Source organism: Chroicocephalus ridibundus, chromosome 3 (assembly GCF_963924245.1).
Source record: "Chroicocephalus ridibundus chromosome 3, bChrRid1.1, whole genome shotgun sequence".
Lineage (NCBI taxonomy): Eukaryota > Metazoa > Chordata > Aves > Charadriiformes > Laridae > Chroicocephalus > Chroicocephalus ridibundus.
In genome coordinates this window covers 34591380-34610902 of record NC_086286.1, presented here as the reverse complement: position 1 = coordinate 34610902, position 19523 = coordinate 34591380, and the positions used below count along the sequence as shown (strand labels likewise).

The 19523-nt window shown below is 42.3% G+C and overlaps 1 protein-coding gene across 6 annotated transcripts in view; it reads left to right on the top strand.

Moving 5' to 3' along the window:
* Positions 1-19523, top strand: part of DAAM2 (dishevelled associated activator of morphogenesis 2) — a 217118-nt gene that overhangs the window by 93528 nt on the left and 104067 nt on the right. For all 6 annotated transcript variants that reach the window (XR_010070275.1, XM_063328682.1, XM_063328685.1 and 3 more), the window contains one exon: positions 18361-18450. Coding sequence is in view for 5 of the 6 variants with exons in the window: in XM_063328682.1 (XP_063184752.1) it covers positions 18361-18450 (90 nt within the window). In the remaining variant the exon portion in view is untranslated. The remainder of the gene's footprint in view (positions 1-18360; positions 18451-19523) is intronic.

The window sequence follows — 19523 nt, the reverse complement described above, 5'->3', positions numbered from 1 at the left end:
CCATGACTGAAACCTTAACCTTGGTTTCTGTCTGCAGTGCTCTGTAACACCAAACACAAGAATGTGGAACTATGTCCCTTCTTGACGTAACCCTAAATTCAACTCTTAGTTTCTCACCTTGTCACCTCTGATCCCATAATGTGTAGTAACGGCTTCCACGGCATCACAGTTGTCTCGATTTCTGAATTAAAGACGAGTTAGCCCAGGTTTCTAGCTGGAAGGAATGGCAGTCACTATGACATTAAAGAGAAGAGATAAAATGAGGATCATGTTAGTTCCTTCTCCTCCAGTCTCCTTGGAATAAGCGCTGTACAGAGAAAATGAGGAGATGTGGCAGGAGAGTACAAGCAGCAGAGGCAGCAACTTGGTAACCTCTGAGTACTCTGATAATTTCTGTAAATGTGACTAGAACTTTTAATGCCTTGTGCCACCTGACAAGGAGGATATCTAGAGCAAGATACCTGTTGCTTTACTGCACCTTTTACTCTTGCCTGTTTTCTCTGGCCTCTCACACCACACAGGTCTCATTTGGTTTTTCTGCCCATTAGTATAATCCCTTCCGAAGTAAATTAACGTCTTCATCTTGTCCTGAAACACAACTATGTAATTGGTGTGATATTTGCTGCTGTCACATATTTTGCTATGCTCTTTTGATTTCTCAGCCCTCTAGACTAGTAGTTGCCAGCACTTCTATGACAGAATGCTGAAGAATGTGAAAGGAGTTGGTTGGTCTACTCTGAGCACGTGAGCCATCCACATGAGGAGAGGCTGAGGGAGCTGGGCATGTTTAGCGTGGAGAAGAGGAGGCTGAGGGGGGACCTCATTGCCCTCTAAACTACCTGAAAGGAGGTTGTAGAGAGGTGGGTGTTGGCGTCTTCTCCCAAGTGAATAATGACAGGACCATAGGAAATGGTGTGAAGTTGTGGCAGGGGAGGTTTAGGTTAGATATTAGGAAGAATTACTTTACTGAAAGAGTGGTCAGGCACTGGAACAGCCTGCCCAGGGAGGTGGCTGAGTCACCATCCCTAGAGGTATTTAAGAAACGTCTAGATTTGGCACTTCAGGGCATGCTCTAGTGACAGAGATTGTAGGGTTTTCTCTTGTGTGTTTATGGTTGGACTCGATCTCAAAGGTCCTTTCCAATCATGAAGATTCCATGATCTTTGCTAGTCTTCTCAGGACAGAGACAAAGTGTGGTCACTGGGGACACATTTCTAGTAGCATTGGATGAAGTGATCAATAACAGGTTTGGGAAAACCCTGCTCTTTGCTTACTCTGTGACATCTCTCTACATCTGTTCCTTCTCTGCCTCCACAGAGCATAAAATTGAGTGATAATAGTCTCTCTTCCAAAGTAGAGAAAATTGAGGGGAAAAGAAAGAAAAAGGAGTTTTATGCTGAAAGAGATTAATGTACAGCATGTAAGTATCTGAGAATTCATTTATTTATTTCATCAGAGGAAGCAAAACAATTTCTGAGCAAGGCATCAATTTGGCACACGCTGGATAACACACCTTCATCAAGAGCCACAGGGAGATGATATCTAAACCTAGATAACTGTAGTAGAAGTTCCCACTGCAAACAGCTGACTTGAAAGTAGCAAGTTTCCTTCATGCTTAGTTCTCCCTTGCAGGCCATTTAATGTAATGGATACAACATAAACCTCAGATGAAAACTAGGCTTCACCACATAAGTGTTCCCATATATCACCAGTCCAACTCAAGCTTGCCAAGTCCTAGCTGTGGCAACGTTCGTGAGGCCCCTCTTTGGCTCTGCAACCTACCAGAGTATTTATGGGGTAAAAAGTACAAGAAATGCCTCCATTGTGGGCTTTCATGTGAATACAGACTGCCTTAAACATTAGTCAATGTATGTAGGCACCAGAGGGCATTAGCTGTGTTTTGCTGTGTATGTTGATGGGCCTGGAGAACAAAATTCTCTATTTCTCCCTCAGCTCCCTTGTAATGCTTTGGGGAACAAATATGCAGAGTTGCCTTTCTGTCTCGTGGCTCCCAGTGTGGAGCACCACCTTCCCAGAAAAGCATCCTCCATGTCTGAAGCCTATTTAATCCTTAGTTTCCCACTGAGAGTTTGTGGTTTAGAAAGACATGCGTTTTAGGTCCTCACTTCAGACCTCAAACACATATCGTGTGTATTGATAACAATATTTAATCACATTTAAATTCAGGCATGTTGCCAAGATTTGACTATTTCAGTTTCATATTATCAGTCTTTTGAGTAATTCTGACCTCTTCCTGGATTCTTTTTACTACAGGGGTTTAATTTCTGTGTCACTTGCCCTGCATGTAAATCATAGTTTCAGACTACACCTCTGTCAGGCCTGTGGCTTTGAGTTGTTGATCAACGCAGATTTCTCTGCAACCATAGTTCAAAAGTGCCTCTATGCTGTTTTGACCGTAAGAATAAGTTCTTTTATTCCCTGTGCCCACTGCCTCTGTGCTTTTCTGTAATGAGTGATTCTACCTAATCGGTGAGGAAGGTTGTGTAGTGCCAAATGCAATCAAGGCCTTGAGAGGTCCTTCGTGGGTTTTTTTGCATACCATGAGCTTGGACTCCAGCAAACTAGGAGGCTTTGCTGGCCTTGGCTCAGGGAAGACTCCCCACCCCAATTATTGCTTCCTTTCTTGCACTTAATGAGAATGCGCCAGTGGAGGCTATAAGAAAATACTGATGATGAGACTAAGCTGGATTTTTCGTGACCAGAGGCTCATATCCAGGAAGAAGGCTTAGCATCATCATGTGAGTAGAAGACGCTGTCTCTGAAGGCAGAAAAAAGCAAAGCTTTGAGGCAGCAGATTGCTTTCCTCGCTGATGGGAGCCAGGCCACAAAAACTTTCCTTTCTCTTGGGTTAGTTTATAGTTGTCAGATTAACATTTTTCATGCACTCAGATGCACTTGTCTTCTATTATAATAATGGCAAAAGTACTGGGTGGTTTAAGATTTCTGAAGCAATTAGGGGACTGAGGCTTGGGAGGCAAAAGCTTTTCATGGTATCATAATCTGCCTAGTTATGCACAGATGTTCATTTATGTCCAGCACAGTTCTTCTGTCCAAGATTGTACATATCCAGGATACCTTTTTCTTTTTAATTGTCCATATCCAGGATACCTTCTTTCTTTTTCTTCCTGCTCTTCAAAGAAAACTTTTTTTCATAACATTGGGTCTGCTTTACACGTGTCCCATGTGCAACACATGTGTACAAGTCCCTGATTTTAGTGCATATATCACTACAAGCGGCTTTCTATAGTTACTCAAGTCCCAATACATAAGAAGAACTGCATTTTAGGCTCCATGGCAGAGACAGCTCTCCCGTTCAGACACTCACCTCCATATGGACTCCTGTGATAGGGACAGGCTTGTGGCACGGAGTGCAGCACCAGCACTTTGTCTCTCTAGGCTCCCTTCCAGTAGGTGCAGCTGGCTGGCAGCTCCCAGCTCCCTGACCAGCTGTGTAAGAAGCAGCAGTCACTATGCTGCAAACGTGTGAGACCCAGATGCTGTGAGAGGAGCAGGAGATGGGAGCCAGGTCTCGCACTCCATGTCTGAGAATCAATAGGGTTGTGTAAACAAATGTAAATCCAGATCTGGGCTTACGTGCCAGATTTTGGGTGTGAAGTAGCTGCGGGTGTTACCAAAGTACCCATAAGGCTTTTGTGCAGGCATACACTGTTTTGTAGATCTTGTTGGTTTCTATAAAACTTATGGACAGATCGTTATCTGATGTAAAGCAGTCCAGTTCCACTGAAGAGAGCAGTGGAGTTATGCTGTTCTACATTGCCTGAAATTTGGCCCGTGTGGTATTTTCTGTGTCTGTGGTGATTGTTGGCTGCTAAATACCACAAGCGGAGCATACGAGCCGCCTTTCTGAAAGGCGGGGAAGGTAGCGGTCATGGTGGGAATACCTGAGGGGAATGTTTGAGTGTGTTCTGAGTATGATTTACTTACAGTAGACATGAAACACCTGAGAAAGACCTACTTACTGGACTACGTGTTTTTAACAGGATAGTCCCGATGTTCCCTAACTGAGGAAATGCATGTAGTCCATCTAGAGCATAAGAGGAGAAGTACTGGATTTTGGAAGCACAGCAGATATATAGCTTGGGATGCAAAAAGAGAGGACAGAGGAGATTCCGCCGCTAGAAAATGGATGTACTAAGATGTGAATCTTGTGTCCGCCCTCTGCTGAATGCTTGGAAGCTGTCATGATATCCTATCCCCTAAGCCATGGACAGGGTGGATGTGCTTACTGTTCAGAAATCTTGTGTCCACATGTTTCTAATACCTTATCAGCTGATTTGATAACACTATCTTGTTTTGGCATAGCTGCAAGTAAAAGAAAAAAGAAAAAAAGAATGTAAAACTCTACTGTGGCCTTTTTCTTTAGTAAGACATCATTAATATTTGAATGGTTTTCATGACGCATTATGGCTATAATGAAGAGACAGGAACTTTCTGTACTGAGTCTGAAGGCTGCTGAAGTGATAAAACACTGAGATTATATTGATAGTAGGAGTCATATTTGCTAGCTGGAAGGATCAAATTAATTTATCTTTACTTCAACTTTCTGGGACTTTTCCAGCTCCACTCAGATGGATACAGAGCAGACAACTTACTACCTTCCTCCTAGAATTGAACCAGCATTCTCATATAGTTTCTGCCATTTTGATGCCTGCCATAAAGTAACAGGCTGTGCCCTCTCCAGCAGAAAAAGAGCCAGCAGCAGCAGTACAGGAAGGTCCTATTGCTCCACTGCTTTGAAATGGCTTCTCTGGGTATGATTCCTGCCCTTCTGCAGTTTCTGTCCTTTCTTTACTTCTCTTTATTAGTGTCTTATGTTGTTCAGAGCTGTATTAGGTGACTTACAAATGTTTTAAGACCTTATTCCTCACCTTTTAGAGAGGATATTTGAATCTAGATTTGGTCTGCTGAGGAGAGGTTAGAGACTGTTATGAATCAGGTCAGAAAGGTCATTTGGGATGAGAAGGTGCCCCCTGGAGATGCATCTGGGAGAAATGACAGAGTAGAGTACTAAGTCATGCAAAGAGCATGATGACCAGATTGTAACCGGACAAGAGATTGTGGTAAGGAGAGATAAAATTTTCTAAAGTGCTGGAAAAAAAAAGACACAACAAATGAAGTAGCTGTAGTGCTGAAGGGAGTGCAAAGACAAGGTGCAAAGGTGGAGGTGACATGCCATGCTTTTGGAGACAGAGAGCTTGTGTGTTGATAAAGGGAGGTTGAATGATAAGTGTCTTTTTCTTCTGCAGCTCATAGAAGAAGGGCCAGATCTGAGATGATGTAGGAGGTGTGGTTTGTCATTTAGCCTGGTTTGAGCAAGAAAGGGGGAGCCAGGTCCATGTGTTGATGAAGACCTTATAAAATTTATAACAAAATAGCATTGTAAGAGTGACCACCTTAAGCTGGGAAGTAGTGACATTTTCCAATGAGGAGGAAAGGTTGTGAAAGAGGATGTGATGCAAGTTTTTTGCGGGATGGGAGTTACCCCTACTGAGGTAGAGTGTAGCTGGGGTTTAGGAGGAACTGTTAACAAAATAACATAATTGAATGGAGAAGTAGGTAACAGTCATGAAGGATCATCTGTTTAATGTGTTGACTGAAATTCCTGTATTTGATCATCTAGTAGCAATTTATATCAGATATAATCATTGCTCAGATAGTGTATCATATAGCCAGAAGAAAGTGGGGAAAAAAGGGTTTATAATTATATCATGCCTCTCCACCTTCGATAGGTAGATTGTGTCTTCAAACAGTGCTCAAGGTTGTTTATCATTCAGGGGACCTGTTAAGGTAATCTGGGATGATTGTTCCAGTGTTGGAGGGAAATGACCTTTTCTTGTCACGTGCCTTGTCTGCAAGACTCTAAAGTGGGAAGCACAAGGTGCCACAGGTGAGGCGGAGTAGGAGTAGCACCTTTTTAGGGTACAAGGTTTTCAGGTCAGCAGTTTCCTGGCACCTTCGTCTGCACTGGGTAAAGGGGAGCTTTTGGTGTCACTCAGCACAGGAGATGACTGACCCTTCTGCTCATCCCTTCAGCATCGGCGGGGAGCAGCACATGGAAGGCAAGTGCTAGAAGGTGCTTTTCTGTCACTCATCGCACCGAGCTGCATCCACAGCTGCTCTGTCTTTGGTGTGTGTTGTCCGGAGGAAGTACAGACAGATGCCTTCCACCTGGAACATCACTGACCCAGAGCTTTTAATGCTAGGTACCTCGTTTTCTGTAAATGGAAAAGTCTGTAAACTTCCTGGGAGGAAAACATATTTCAAGAGCATTACCTCTTTTTCCGAGATACCTGTGCAAGCTTATACAACTCATTTCATGCAGTTGTGAGTTTGTTTCCCTAGTGGGAAACATGGAATAGTGATGCTTCTTAAACCAGTTTTAGTACAGAATTGTAGCCAGATTGAAAAGGTGCTGAAAAGATGCAGCATGTGGAGGTCATAGGCAGGAGCCTTCCAGAAGCAAAATGTATTCTATTTAAGATCTTGGGAGCAAATCTCTACCACTGCCTCCTGTCATAGACATTGCCCTGCTCTTATCTACTTGTTCTTTTTTTAGGAAGAATCTGATACAAGACTCCAGAGCCTTCCTGGCCAGACTCTGCTTTCTTTCACATGTGCTGTATGCAAAAGGGCTCTAGTCAACGTCTGTATATTCTATGCACTTCTATGTGAAAAAACACTTAAGGGCATCTTTTCATTTTGAAGTTTCCCATCATTTGTTGACCACATAAAGGGAAAGGCTGCCCAGACTAATAACACAAACACCTTTTGAAAAGAATTTAGCAGCGTGCACAACAATGTTATGAAATGGTTTACTAGGTGGAGGTTTGAAGAATAACTTCTCCAAAGGAAATTACAAGGGGAAAGCAGATTGCAGTTTCCCAGTTTGGAAGGTTTCCAGGGAGATCCCTGAGTCATGGAAAATCCATTGGGATTGCTGTAGTGGCTGTGTTTCAGCATTACATCTTGTACAGAGAGCAACAGCTGGATGAGTATGTTGGTTGGTGTAAAGTTGTTGGCTTCCACATGAATGACGTGAGAGATCTTTTGGATTACAAATACTTAACCAGATAATAAATGCAATTATTGTTGCATTTGTTGTTGTCTCCAATTTGTTGTTAGGAGATGAATTCATTCTGCAAGGCAAATGCTCATCTTTCTCTTATTTCTTTTGCTATATTTTGTAAAAGTTTCTTATAATTTCTTTCTTAGAAATATTTAGAGAGAAACATCTTGTCTGGTGTTTTCTTAAGCCCAGTGATGTCAGTGCAGTAGTTGCTGTTCTGATTATCAGAATACTTGAGCAATGAGACAGGACAGGGTGTGAAGGAATAACCAAATGTACTGTCATGCCCTCAATACAGCGTTTGACTGTGGAAATACTCTGTTTGTGTGAGTGGTGAGCATTGTGGAATTGCCCTCCACCTCAACCCAGAGGAGATAACAAAAGCCTCATATGTGGGTCTTATTTTAGCTGGTCTGGACTGATTGGTAGTAAATACGGCTCATCTCCATTTATTGAAGTAGTAGTTAACAATTAGTGGAAAAGGGACTGATGGATTGCTCGGTCTATTCTATGTCTGAAGTCTGTGCTGTAGACTGTAGAACAAGCCTGTGTTATAAGCTGTCTAGCCGAGACGTTTAGGCTCTGTTTCAATTTAAAGCAGGTAATTTGATTAATATTTTGCACTGTTATAAATCCAGAGTAAGTCCACTCAGTTTAATGGAGTTAGGGACATTCTGATCTCTGGTTTGCACTACTAAATCTGAAGTAATTATTCAGAGAACAAGAGAAGAACTAAAGCCAGCTCCTGGTTTCACTTCTATCTGTGTAAACCTGAACTCATGCCAGAAATTATGTTGATTTATTGGAGTTCCTTTCAGTTTACCCTGCATATAAGTTTGAGCATGTGTGTCTGAGCTGAACAACCAAAGCTCGATAAGTTAATTTTGCTCATTTAATTCTTAACCGACCTCTCAGTTCTTCCTGCCCTTTTACGTAATATTTTATCAGAGATTTAAAGGTCAGCCAAGCTCTGACTTACCCTTGTTTTCCTCCATAGGGGCATATGACAAATAGGATGCACACAAGAGGATAAAGCTGGGAGGAGTGGAGTAGGTGGCACTGACGTCCCTGGAAATTCAGCCTGCCTTTGGCACAGGGCTGCAGCAGCAATTCCCAGCCCACATTTTGAGGGTTGAGCCAGCAGGACTGTGTTTGGGCAGGAAGCGATCAGAGAGGTGTGTGCCTGTGTGCTTTGGCATGGTCCAAGCTGTGAATTGCTCCAGCCTAGGAACCTCCTCTGAACTCATTAGTATTAAAACAGAACAGAGGAGACTTTGTAGGGAGGGAGAGGGTGGGGAAGCCGGAAAGGTAACAGTTTAGATGGCAGTTTCCTAATAACCTTTCCCACCCCTACCTTCCCATACAGGGTCTCATCTAAAGGACCTTGGCATGAAAAAAAAACCCTGGCACAGGGAGGGGGAAGGGAGGGGGAAACAAGGGGAGGGGAAGGAAAGGAAATGAGGGGCAGGGTATGGGCACTGTGCTGAAACAGCAAATTTTATTGGTTTTTAGTGTTGTATATGGTGATACTAGAAGCTCTGTTTGAGAGAAGTATTGGATATCCGAATGTGAAGGTAAATGTGGTACTTGCCCTAGAGGACTCGCAACCTGGCACAGCAAAAAGATCTATCAAGCAGAGGTTTAACAGCTTCAGTTCTGTTTGGTGTTTTCTTTTAATTGACTGGATAGTGGAATACACAGCATACCTATTCACTTTCCAGATGTCACTATAAACACTGTGGATATGTTAAAAGATAAGCTTAAAAGAAGATGGAGAAATTCTATGAAATAGGATGGGATTCAATGGGGACAGTTAAAACATGCTCCTTTTATGAGCAAATCTGGTAATGTAGAATGGGAAACAGACAGGTAAGTACATTCCTTCAGAGAAGAAACTAGGGATTATAGTGGATCACAAGCGAACATAAGTCATGCAGGTTTTGAGGTTTTTTTAATTAAAAAAAAAAAAGAAGTCATTGCCTTCGTGGAATATAAAGCCAGGAATGCCGTCTGAGAGATGCACGAAGTAATCTTTACACTCAGCATTGGTAAGGTCTCAGCAGAAACACTGTCCCCACTTTTGAACAGTGCACTTCAAGAAAGATGTACTTTGACCAGGGAGAGCCCTGAAGTCAATTAGAAGAGGAATGAGAGGTCCAGAGGACGTGACCTCTAAGAAAGATTGAAAGAGCTGGGCTTGTTTAGCCTCAAGAAAGAAGACTGAGAAGGGACATTACAACAGCCTTTAATAGGTTTGAAAACTGTTATCAAGAGGAAGGAAAAAATCCGCTCACCATGTCTGTCGTTGATAGGGCCGGAAGTAATAGGCTTAAATTGCAGCAGCAGGGATTTAGATTAGACACGAGCCTGACAGTTCAGTTTTCATCCCCATCCCTCTCACTGGGCTTGTTCCAATTCACTGTCATGGACATGCAGCCCACCTTATGGAAAAAGAGGTGATGATGGTCAACTGTTTGCATTATTGTCCTCATATGCCCACTCATATCCATGGAGTGTCCCTCTTTCTCTCCCCTTATTGTAGCCCTGCATATGAGAATGTGTATCTAAGTCTCTCTCTAAACATCTGTGTGTATTGTTGCATAAACTGGTGCTGGTTTTCCTCATTCTTTCTCTTTCTATTTGGCCCAGCAGATTGTTGTCTCATGCAGGCGGTTCATGCAGAAAAAATGAACAGCATATGCTGCTGCCAGTGGCCTGTGAAAGGGGACTGCCACAATAGGCCTTGCTGGTTACGTGTACTTGTATGCTGTCAAGTCCCAGAGAGCTTTGAGGAGTAGGAGAGAGACAAGAAGCTTCTCCAGGAAGCAAAAAGCAATTAAGCAATGATTAAGGAGGAAAAAAGGAAGCAGTATAGCGGGGGTGTGTTTGGGGGTGAGGGGAAGGGATGTTAAAATTGACTTTCTGTGAGATAAATTTCTCTGCCAAAAAGCAGTGCCCTTGATGGATGAAAGTCTTACTCTGCTGCTGAACCTTGAGTAACTTCTGTGTTGGCAGGGTAGAAGAGAAACACATCTTCCAGTATGTAAACATCAGGTGCTTTCTGTCTTGTACTGTTATGACTGAGATTCAAGGGATCTGGGCCCCTAGTACTAAGGAGGTTTTAAAGCTGCAACTTTTTGAAAAAGCAAGCAAGAAAAAAAAGTATAATGGCAATCACAGCCTTTTGTTTGTCTACTTTTCTGCTTTACAGTCAGATCTGTGGCAGTACCTGAAATGTAAACGTTGCTGGCTGTGTGAGCAACTCATGTGTGCACAGTGGTTTCATGCACGAATGTAACAATAAAACGTTGTAGGTATGGGCAGATGTTATGTGATATGTCTTATTTATATAGTTCTTGTGTGTGTAAGGTGCGAGTGGCATATATATCTGCACATACACATACTATGTGTATGCAAATGAATGGAAACCAAATGATGTTTTTCAGTGATCTCCCTAATTCTTATCAATTGGGAAACTGATCAAAATGTTAATCCCCAGCCTCATATGGTGTGTTGTTTCTGTGCTTTACAAAGTCTGCTTTTAATTCTAAGGGTTAGGATGAGATGGAAGAATTTGAGGGGAGGGTTTGTTTGGGGTGTTATTTTGCTTTCTCTTCATGGGTTATCAGTGGACTTAGGACATATATCGGGTGCCCAAGTAAGAACTTCTAACCAATTTGCTGCATCTGGAGGTGTGCTAACTGTGTGTGGGGTAGTGCTGTTGCCTGTTGAAAGAGCATCTGCCATCGAGTTCTGCTGTGGGTACAGCCACGCTGTTGTGCCAGGCATGGCCCTGAGAAGGTAGGGATGGGAACTGGTTGCTGTCTAGAGAAGGCGGCTCTGTTTTGCTCCTCTCGATGCCTGCCTCAATCACATTCTGGTGTTTGCAGTTGCATATTATGTAAAGCCTGTGAAATGTTTCTCTGTCTTAGGGAGCTTTGCTGAGCAGTCCTTTTCTTGCACTGCTCATTGCTCCAGTTTCTACATGAGTGTAGGCAGTTTATGCAGTCAAATGAACCTCATTCACTGACAGTTCGGACAGGCAGTCTTTCAGAATGCCTTATCGACCTCCTCAGTATTGCAAATGTGCACTCTTCCAGCAGGCTGTCTCTTACGTGTCAGCCTGGTGAGCTGTATCAAACAAAGCAATGGAAGGAAAACTGAAGGGGAACAATCCTATACTGTCCCCTGGAGGTGGACACAGTGATTAAATAGGAAAGGTTTATCTCTTCTACTTGAAGCATTCATAGGCTTTTGCAGAGAGACTGAGATCTGAAGAAGATTGATTTTTATTTTAATTTTTTGATTATTTTTTTTTTAATTCACTCACTGCAGTTATCTCTGAAGCAGCTTTTTGGACAGCTGCCCCTGGACCTGTGATGAGAGCTTCTCCGCTCCTCCCCAACATCCCTCCCTGGTGGGCAGAGGCACAGCTCGAATGTGAGCCACCAGACTAACCTTTTTGTTATCTGCCAACAGAACCTGGCATAGGCAGCATGAACTGGAAAATAAAGGTTCCTGGGACTGTTGTTAATGTAAGAGTGTAGCTTTCAGGCAATGTAAGTCACACGTTAGCAATGTGGTCCTACTCAATTCACTTGCTAAAACTGTAATAGTTATGCTGGATTGGATCCTCTATTGCAAAAGCTTGTAGTGTGCTGCGGACAGCCTCCTCCCTGATCTCTTTCCACCAGTTCGTCTTCCTCTGCAGTCCCAGACATGTCAGTGCCATTTATCTCATGTCAGCTTGAGTTGTACTTCAGCATTGATTAACCCACCATTAACTATTCCCTCAAAGTGACTGCACGTGAACGTGAACCTTCTCTGGGGCCTGCCAGTGGGTGCTGGATGGGATCCCATGGTGTGTCGTAATCACTGTTTACTTTGTACAAGATTTAAATAAATTCATCCGTGGCTTAAGGCCATCAGCTGTGCTACGCCACTTGGGAGCATCGGTGGAACTGGAATATGGCCCTTTTGGGGACATGGTGACAGACATCTATAAATGACTTTGGGGAACCTGAGGCAACAGATATCATACGGTACAGGGAATTTATTATACTGGAAACATTGGATTGTACTTCATTTTGTAATTTGGGTGGGTTTGATGCTGCTAAGAGACTGAGAGAGAAGGATTGATGAGGTGGATAATGGAGGGTGCATTTATGCATGACAGGAAAAAAGGATCAAAAGGAATGAGAAAAAGATTAGAGAGGGAAAAATAGAAAAGGTAGGTGTGTGCAAGAGAGGAAAAAAGGAAGGAATGGGGATATGAACAGGAAGCAAGATAAGAGTGGTGCATTTAACTAAAATTCATACAGTGCAAGGTCATAATGTAAAAATGAACGTAGCCTTGGAATCTAAATTTTTGAGGTGAGTATGCAAGCAAACTATTCAAATAAAAAGTTTTCAAATCATGGAGGTTTTCTATAGTGTGTAAAGGCATCCTCATATAATTCCTTCTTTCTCAGTTTTGTTCCCTATTGAATGACTCGCAAAGTACCATTAAGGGTAATACTGGTGCGACTGAGCAAAAGGAGAACTTTGGACCTGTGCAAAAAAAATACTTGCAAATGCCAACGCTATCCCCATCTTGAAAGGGACGTTATCACCTGCATCACAGAATCAGCCATTGTTTTGAGACAGGGAGTTGGGAAGCGTTTGACCATTTACGGAGTTTGCACTATGGCTTTGTACTTGCAGGGCTTTTGCACAGCCCTCTGAAGCTTTCGGTGTGGTCACAGGTCAGATAACTCCTGGTCTCATCTGTTCTGGAAGTTCTTAAGTTTACATTTTGAGTTTAACAAGGGAGAGTAAAGTTTAACCTTTCTGGGAAGCTTTGAGAGTTTGTGGCATCTGAAGCTTTGGTTCCCATGGTGCCCGTTGATGCCGGGACCTGGCTGTCCTTTTGCTTGAGTACCCATCTGCTGCTAAAGAACCAAACAGTGCAATACAGCTGTAATCAGGCAGTCAGTATAGGCATCTCTGAACAGCAAAAGTGATGAAGCCTATATGCCAGTGTATTATGTCTTAGTGTTGGATTCTGTGGTGTAAATAAGGATTGATTTCATGCCAAAGCTGTTCCCTCTGGGGATGGTAAACGGATTTAATTCTTTAATAATTCTTTAATAATTGCCTGAATATGTTTGTAGGCAGAAATAAACATTTAAAAAGCGAGAATATGCCTTTAGATGTCATTAACTTCTCTCAGTCATAAAAAATGCCATTAAATGTGAAAGACAGGCCTGGGGTGGATGCTGATAGAAAGGATGTGCTTTCAAGAGCACTGCTACCCACAGGCAAAAATTAAATGTCTAACTCAAGTATCTGTAGCTGAAATCACAAGAAATTGATGAAACAGGACAGATATCCAAGTAAATATAAGAAAAGAAGCAAAATCTCTTCTCCCTCCTGGCAAAATATGTGTTATAGCCATATTAATCACAAGTTATCGCCTGCAGTAAACAAAACATATCATATTAGAATTCTGTGCTTCATCATGCTGGAAATACTATGCACAATTCATTAAATTTTTAAGAAGACAAAACCAAAAAAACAACAACCAAAAAAACCCCACCAAAGCTCAAAAAAACAACCCCAGCCTCTGAAGGTTGGTTGGTTGATTAGTTTGTGTTGCTGTTTTTTGTCTTTTACAAAATGAAGCAGCTGTCTGACCTTAAGTCAGTGGGAAGCTCTCATGACGGCTAGAGGGACTGGGACAAGTAGAATGAGAAACTGTAACTGAGGAAATCTCCTGTGAGTTCCAAGAACCAAATTTGAGGCTCTTGGTCTCCAGCATTCTGACTTGAAGCCAAGAGGTGCGTGAGCCCCAAAGCCCTAATACTCTGTGTACTTATATAATACCCCTGCTGTGGCTTCGGCATCGATATGTTGAAAATGGGAAGTCTCATTGTGTCTTTGAGTATCTTACTAAGTTTGCCTTTCAAACCGTTTCAAGTTTTCCCCATTTAAATTCCAAAGTTCCTATGGACTGTATAACTCTTCTTGCAAGGCCAGGTAAAGTAGACTGGTGAAGGAGCAGCTGTCTTGTGACTCTGTCCCACCTTTTCACAGATGACTGAATGGTGGAGATGCAATACACTTTTCAGCACAGAGATGTAGAAGTCATTAATGTTTCTCCTTTAGAGAGGCAGGCATGCTGGTAGGAGTTAAAGGCTCTCTTTTAGTGATTCTCTCTCCAAGTGAACCACTCTTCTATATTCCCAAAATATTACTTTTTCTCTTATTTATTTCATCTTAAATCACTAAGAAAAGTGCTGCCCAGTCTAGGTGAGAAGTGCCTTTCTGTTCAGTTCTTCCGGGGCTTTGAGTGATATCATTATTGAGCTGATGGCTACCCAGCATCAAATCCATCTTTCACACTTTAATGAATGTTCCCCAAAACAAGGGACATAATGTGGTTTTAAATCCCACAAAATACTGGTTTTATGTTTCCTACCCATTCCTACTTCTTGTTCCCTTTCTTTCTCTTTGTCTCTTATTTCCTTGGGTTGTAGCCATTTTGAATGGAGGCCATCTTCCCTTTTGGCCTGAAAACTGGACTGGAAACATTTGAACCTCAAATCCAGCTCCAGTATATTTTAAATGTTTTATCATTGAAATTCAATCTGTGTAAGTAAAAAAAAAAATAATAAAAATGCCCCCATGAAAGTGAAAATAACTGAATGTATCCCTCTCTCAGTAAATAAAATAAAATAGGAAACAGATAAAGGAGAGAAATGTAAGGAATATTAACTGGAGGTACTTTACATCTCCCTCAGGCCAGCCTGGCAAATGTCTTTTTAATCTGTGTTTGATGAGAACACTTGCAACTTCAAGTATTTTTAAGAGCCAGGAGGCTGAGCTCCATTGTGCAGGGTCATGCTGGCATGAATTGCTGGAACTGAGCCGCCCATCCAAGGCATAGAAAAGGAGTTATTACGTTTCTGTTGGGAAACTGGCTCAGGTGATTGAGGAGGGCATTTTCCTTGCTTTGTTCTGACCGACCATTTTTTTCTTGCCCTTTACATTTGCTCCCTGGGCGTTCGGTCACGTCGGCTTCCTTAGCCTGGCTCCAACCCCAGCCTTGATGACTGCGTTCAGAGTTTGTAGTTCTTCCCCTTTCCTGCCAGCCTTTGCAATTTCTTCCTCCTTCAATAGCTGCTTGCTGTTGCTGAGCTAACTCTAGGGTCTGAAGTTCTTCACACTGACAGATCTACCTCTGTTGTTGGGTCAGAATGACCTATTCAGGAACCAGACTACCCTTCTGAAATTTCTTCTTTCTGTTGTTCCTGCTGCTTCCCTCCAAGGCAGCAAGTTTCCTATGTGCTCTCTGTTAGGATCTTGAGTCAGAATAGCAAAACGTTCTGCCTGATCTAGGATCTTCTTCCTTAGCTAGATCCAGGGCTTTCCTGTGCAGTCATGGTAGTCTGGTCTTCTTCTACAGACAGGGGACGGGGATAGAAGAGGTAAGACGATTTGAAGAGTTCCAGAAGAAGGGTTCATGTCTCTTGTATTTTGCAGGGATGTCTTGGTTCTTTATAGGGTGGGATTTGATTAATGGTATAGGTAGGGCGGGCATGTAGGCCTTTTCGGTTCCTCCCACTTCCTCTCCGTGAAGGAGCACACTTGCTGAAGACTTACTTCAGGCAAGGGTGTTGAAGAGCTTGACTGCTGCTTTGCATTCTGGAGAAGGTGTCTCTTTCCCTATTGAATATTCAGTTTCCTGCCTGCCCATCTGGCCTGGGGGTTAGAACCCAGCATTTTGCCTTCTAACAAAGACAAACACTAGCTGTTTCAAAAGGAAAGGTAATCCATCCTCCATGTGCTATTTTCTAGTCAAGTGTGTTTGGGTCTGTCTCTGGTGATCACGTTATACCTGGAACCCTAAACAGTTCTGTTGTTACTATGTTACCTGGGCTAATGCCATGACTTCTAATTTAACCTCCTGAGTCACAATAAAGTAGGGTGTGGATGCACTTTGCTCCCACTGTATCTTCCATCCTTTCAAACTACCTTTCTAGGCTTGTGTCCTGAAAAGGATGTCATGCTATCAGGATGCAAAATTACATGACTGTAAGTTGCATACTCTTATTGCCTCATTGAAGAGTGCTCTTTATATCCCTGATACTGCCAGTGTCCAAGGCAGTGTCTAGAAGCTGCTGAGTGTCAGCACCCTGCCCTCTGGGTGGTTTTACTGAATAGGAGCATTCTTTTGATGAAATGGTTGTCTTGAACTATATTGGTTGAGTTCATCATTCAGTTTTAAGCACAGCTTCTGGGAAAAGCTTTTGCTGCTTGTCTGATCTGCTACCAGACTCCAGAAAGAGCAGTATGGATTAGAAAACCAGGTTAGTTGCTCTTTATTAAAAGAAAGAAGGGAAAAAAAAAAGAAAAAAAGGGGAAAAAAAAAAGGCTAAGATCATTAAGCAGCTCAATAAAACAATCACAATTTTTCTAAGAATTTAGCTGAGCCCAGCCAGCTCATTTCAGATGTGTATTCTGGCCTCTTTGGTGGTTCTTCCAAACCTGGCATTTTTGATTCCCTGACTGCCCCTCCTTTCCCTCCCACATGCTTGACCTCCAACAGCATTCCTTTGCTTGTCTTAAGACCTTACATGTCGTTTCACTCTCCCTCTCCCCCCAAGAATGTGATCCTGGCCTGAGCTTTCTAATTGTGTGTAGCAAGGATAAAACTCCTTGCCTCGCTTGGCTGCCCCCTTGTTTGGAAACTCACCCTAAACATTTCCACATGGTTTGCACTCTTTCTGCACAGCTAAATTTTTTTGGGTGTTTTTTTTTTTGCCTTTAAACTTTTTCTTGTTTTAAAAAAACCTCCAGCTTCTTCTACCTTGAGCTGCTGGCACTGACCTCGCCTTGTTACTGTTTGCATTTCTTTTGTACCTTTTTGCAGCTGAAATCTCTATGGGCTTTTAAATCTGTCAGCAGCCGCTACCAGGCTCAGTGTGCAATTTAGCTCACTGTTTTCACAAGTTTCCCAGCCCTGAACGCTTTCCAAATGAGCCATTGTTGGGCTGAGTTAAAGAGGTATTGTCTTGCTTGGGCTAGGTTAGTGTGGGTGCCAGAATCTGCATGTGCAGCCTTCTTAGTGCTGCAATGTCATCTTGATATTGGACCCCTGGACACTTCCTTCACCAAACACTTGCAAATATATAGGAAAAAGAAAACCTTGCCAAAACTGATTCATTGAAATGTTATTGGAAGCCTTTCTTTATATTGCGGAAACTCTCATTTAGACATCTTCGGCTGTCCCAGCTCATGCAGGCTGCTTGCTATGAAGACCATTCTTAATTGTTTAATTCCCATTAGAACCTGAAACTGGCAGCTGTGGTTGGAGTACTGTTGTGGTCAGCACTGAATAAACAGAGAGCAAGTAGCAGTCTGCTTTGATGATTGTAGAGACACGTTGTATAGGAAGAGAGTCTATTGTTATCCACCTTTTACAGAACAGAAACCAAAGCTGGGGAATTCAGTGGTGTATCCAGAGGGAACTTGTGACAGAGTTGCGAGTCAGTTCCAGATCACAGCATTATCCTTCGTTTTACAAATATAAGGTTGCCTAGGCTCTAAAAGGGTGTGTTCCACTGAACTCACTTTTCTTAACCGAGACTGAATTTGCTGGTCTGTTGAATCTGATATGACACTGTGTGGAGATAAGTCCTTTGCCTGAAATGCTGGTTGTCTTTTGCTGGGGACTGTGTGGTTCAGAGGACAAACATCTGGACAAATATTTCAACCTGTAGTTTGCTGTTGACATTACTGCCACTTGACAACTGTCTCATGACCTTTGTTTAAAAGATACAGTGATTTCACTGTTCTCCTTCTATGGAAGACCTGATACTGCAGGCCAGGGAAAGGCGTACTGAATTATTAGCCTTTCTCGAAGTGTTCTGAGGAGTGTCTGTGTCACATAATCCAGCGCTTTGAGTTTTTCACTTCATGCCTTTCATGTGGTCTTTCCCATCCTTGACTAATCGTTAGTAATAGAAGCTTGACATGGGAGTTGTTCAGGCTGCCTGTCTTCATAGGTTATGCTCTGACAGGGAGAACTTGCAGTGGCAAGGTAAAAATTGTGAAACCAATAATCTTTGGAGTCTTTGGGAGCTGCCAAGTGGCTTTTGATTGAAGGCTAGTCAGCATACCTGGACCACATTCATCTCAACCTATTAGAAGTTACCAATGTAGCTGTTAACTGTTTTTTTTTTTCTGTTGTTCTTTTTCATGATCTCCAGGATGAATTGGATCTCACAGACAAGAACAGAGAGGCTATGTTTGCACTCCCTCCAGAGAAGAAATGGCAGATTTACTGCAGCAAAAAGAAGGTACTACAGTTGTCCTGATTGAAGTAGCTCACCAATACATTCTGTGTGCATATTTTTATTAATTACTGTTATACATCTAGATTTGAACTATGTGTTTATCTACTGTTTACATGCACATGATTAAGTGAGGTAAGGATTTTTATCAGCATGACTATGACACAACTTTCATATAACTAGTGTATGCGTGTGTGATTTCTGCAGAGAATGTTCACAAGTTTAAATCATACGTTGTCCCGTTTTGAATCTTTTACATGTTTGGTTTTGGGTTTTTTTGTTTGCTTGTTTGTTTTTGTGGGTTTTTATTCTTTGAGCTGGAAGAAAAGTTATCATGGAAATGTTTTAAGGAATTTTTAAAAACTTTTGTAAATTGCTTATAATACAAAATGTATTATTGAAAGCTTTCAGAGTGTCTTCAAATATCTGTAAAGTACATAATAATAGCGATGTCTTAAAACTTGGTAGTCCAAGGTCTTCCAGAGCTTGTAGGAAATGTTCTGTATTGCAGTGGAAAGTGAAGGCGACTGGCTCCTATCAATTTCTATGTAACACTTCACCATTCAAGGTCTTCAAATTTCTGACAGATCAGTGAGAGGGGCAGTGGCTGATGTATCGCACTGGCTGTTTTGTCACTGGCAGAATGAGGGCCAAGTGAATTGACAAGTTGTATCACTGTTGTGAAACTTGTAAAAGAGGAATTCCTGCAGGAGCTGTGTGGTAGAAAAGTTTTGCTGCTCTAGAAAGGTGTCAGTCAGAAACAAAGACAGCCCCAATAGCACGGATTCATTAACAAAAAACGTTAGGCAAAAAAAGGTGTGGTGAGTTTGTTGGTAGGTTAAATGTTCAAGTCGTGCTATGAGAGCATCAATCATTATATGTAAGTCTGCATAACAGAAGCAGGTTTAGAGGGAAGAGGTTTAGACTTCAATACTGAAGATGGCAGATTCAAACCCTGATGATGGTCCTGAGGCTGCATTTGCTGCCTTTCTTTCCTTGGGGAGCGGGTGGGGGAGAAGGGGAAATTTAGCTTTCTTACCATGTAATTAAGGAAAAACTCAGTCAAAACAATCAGATGG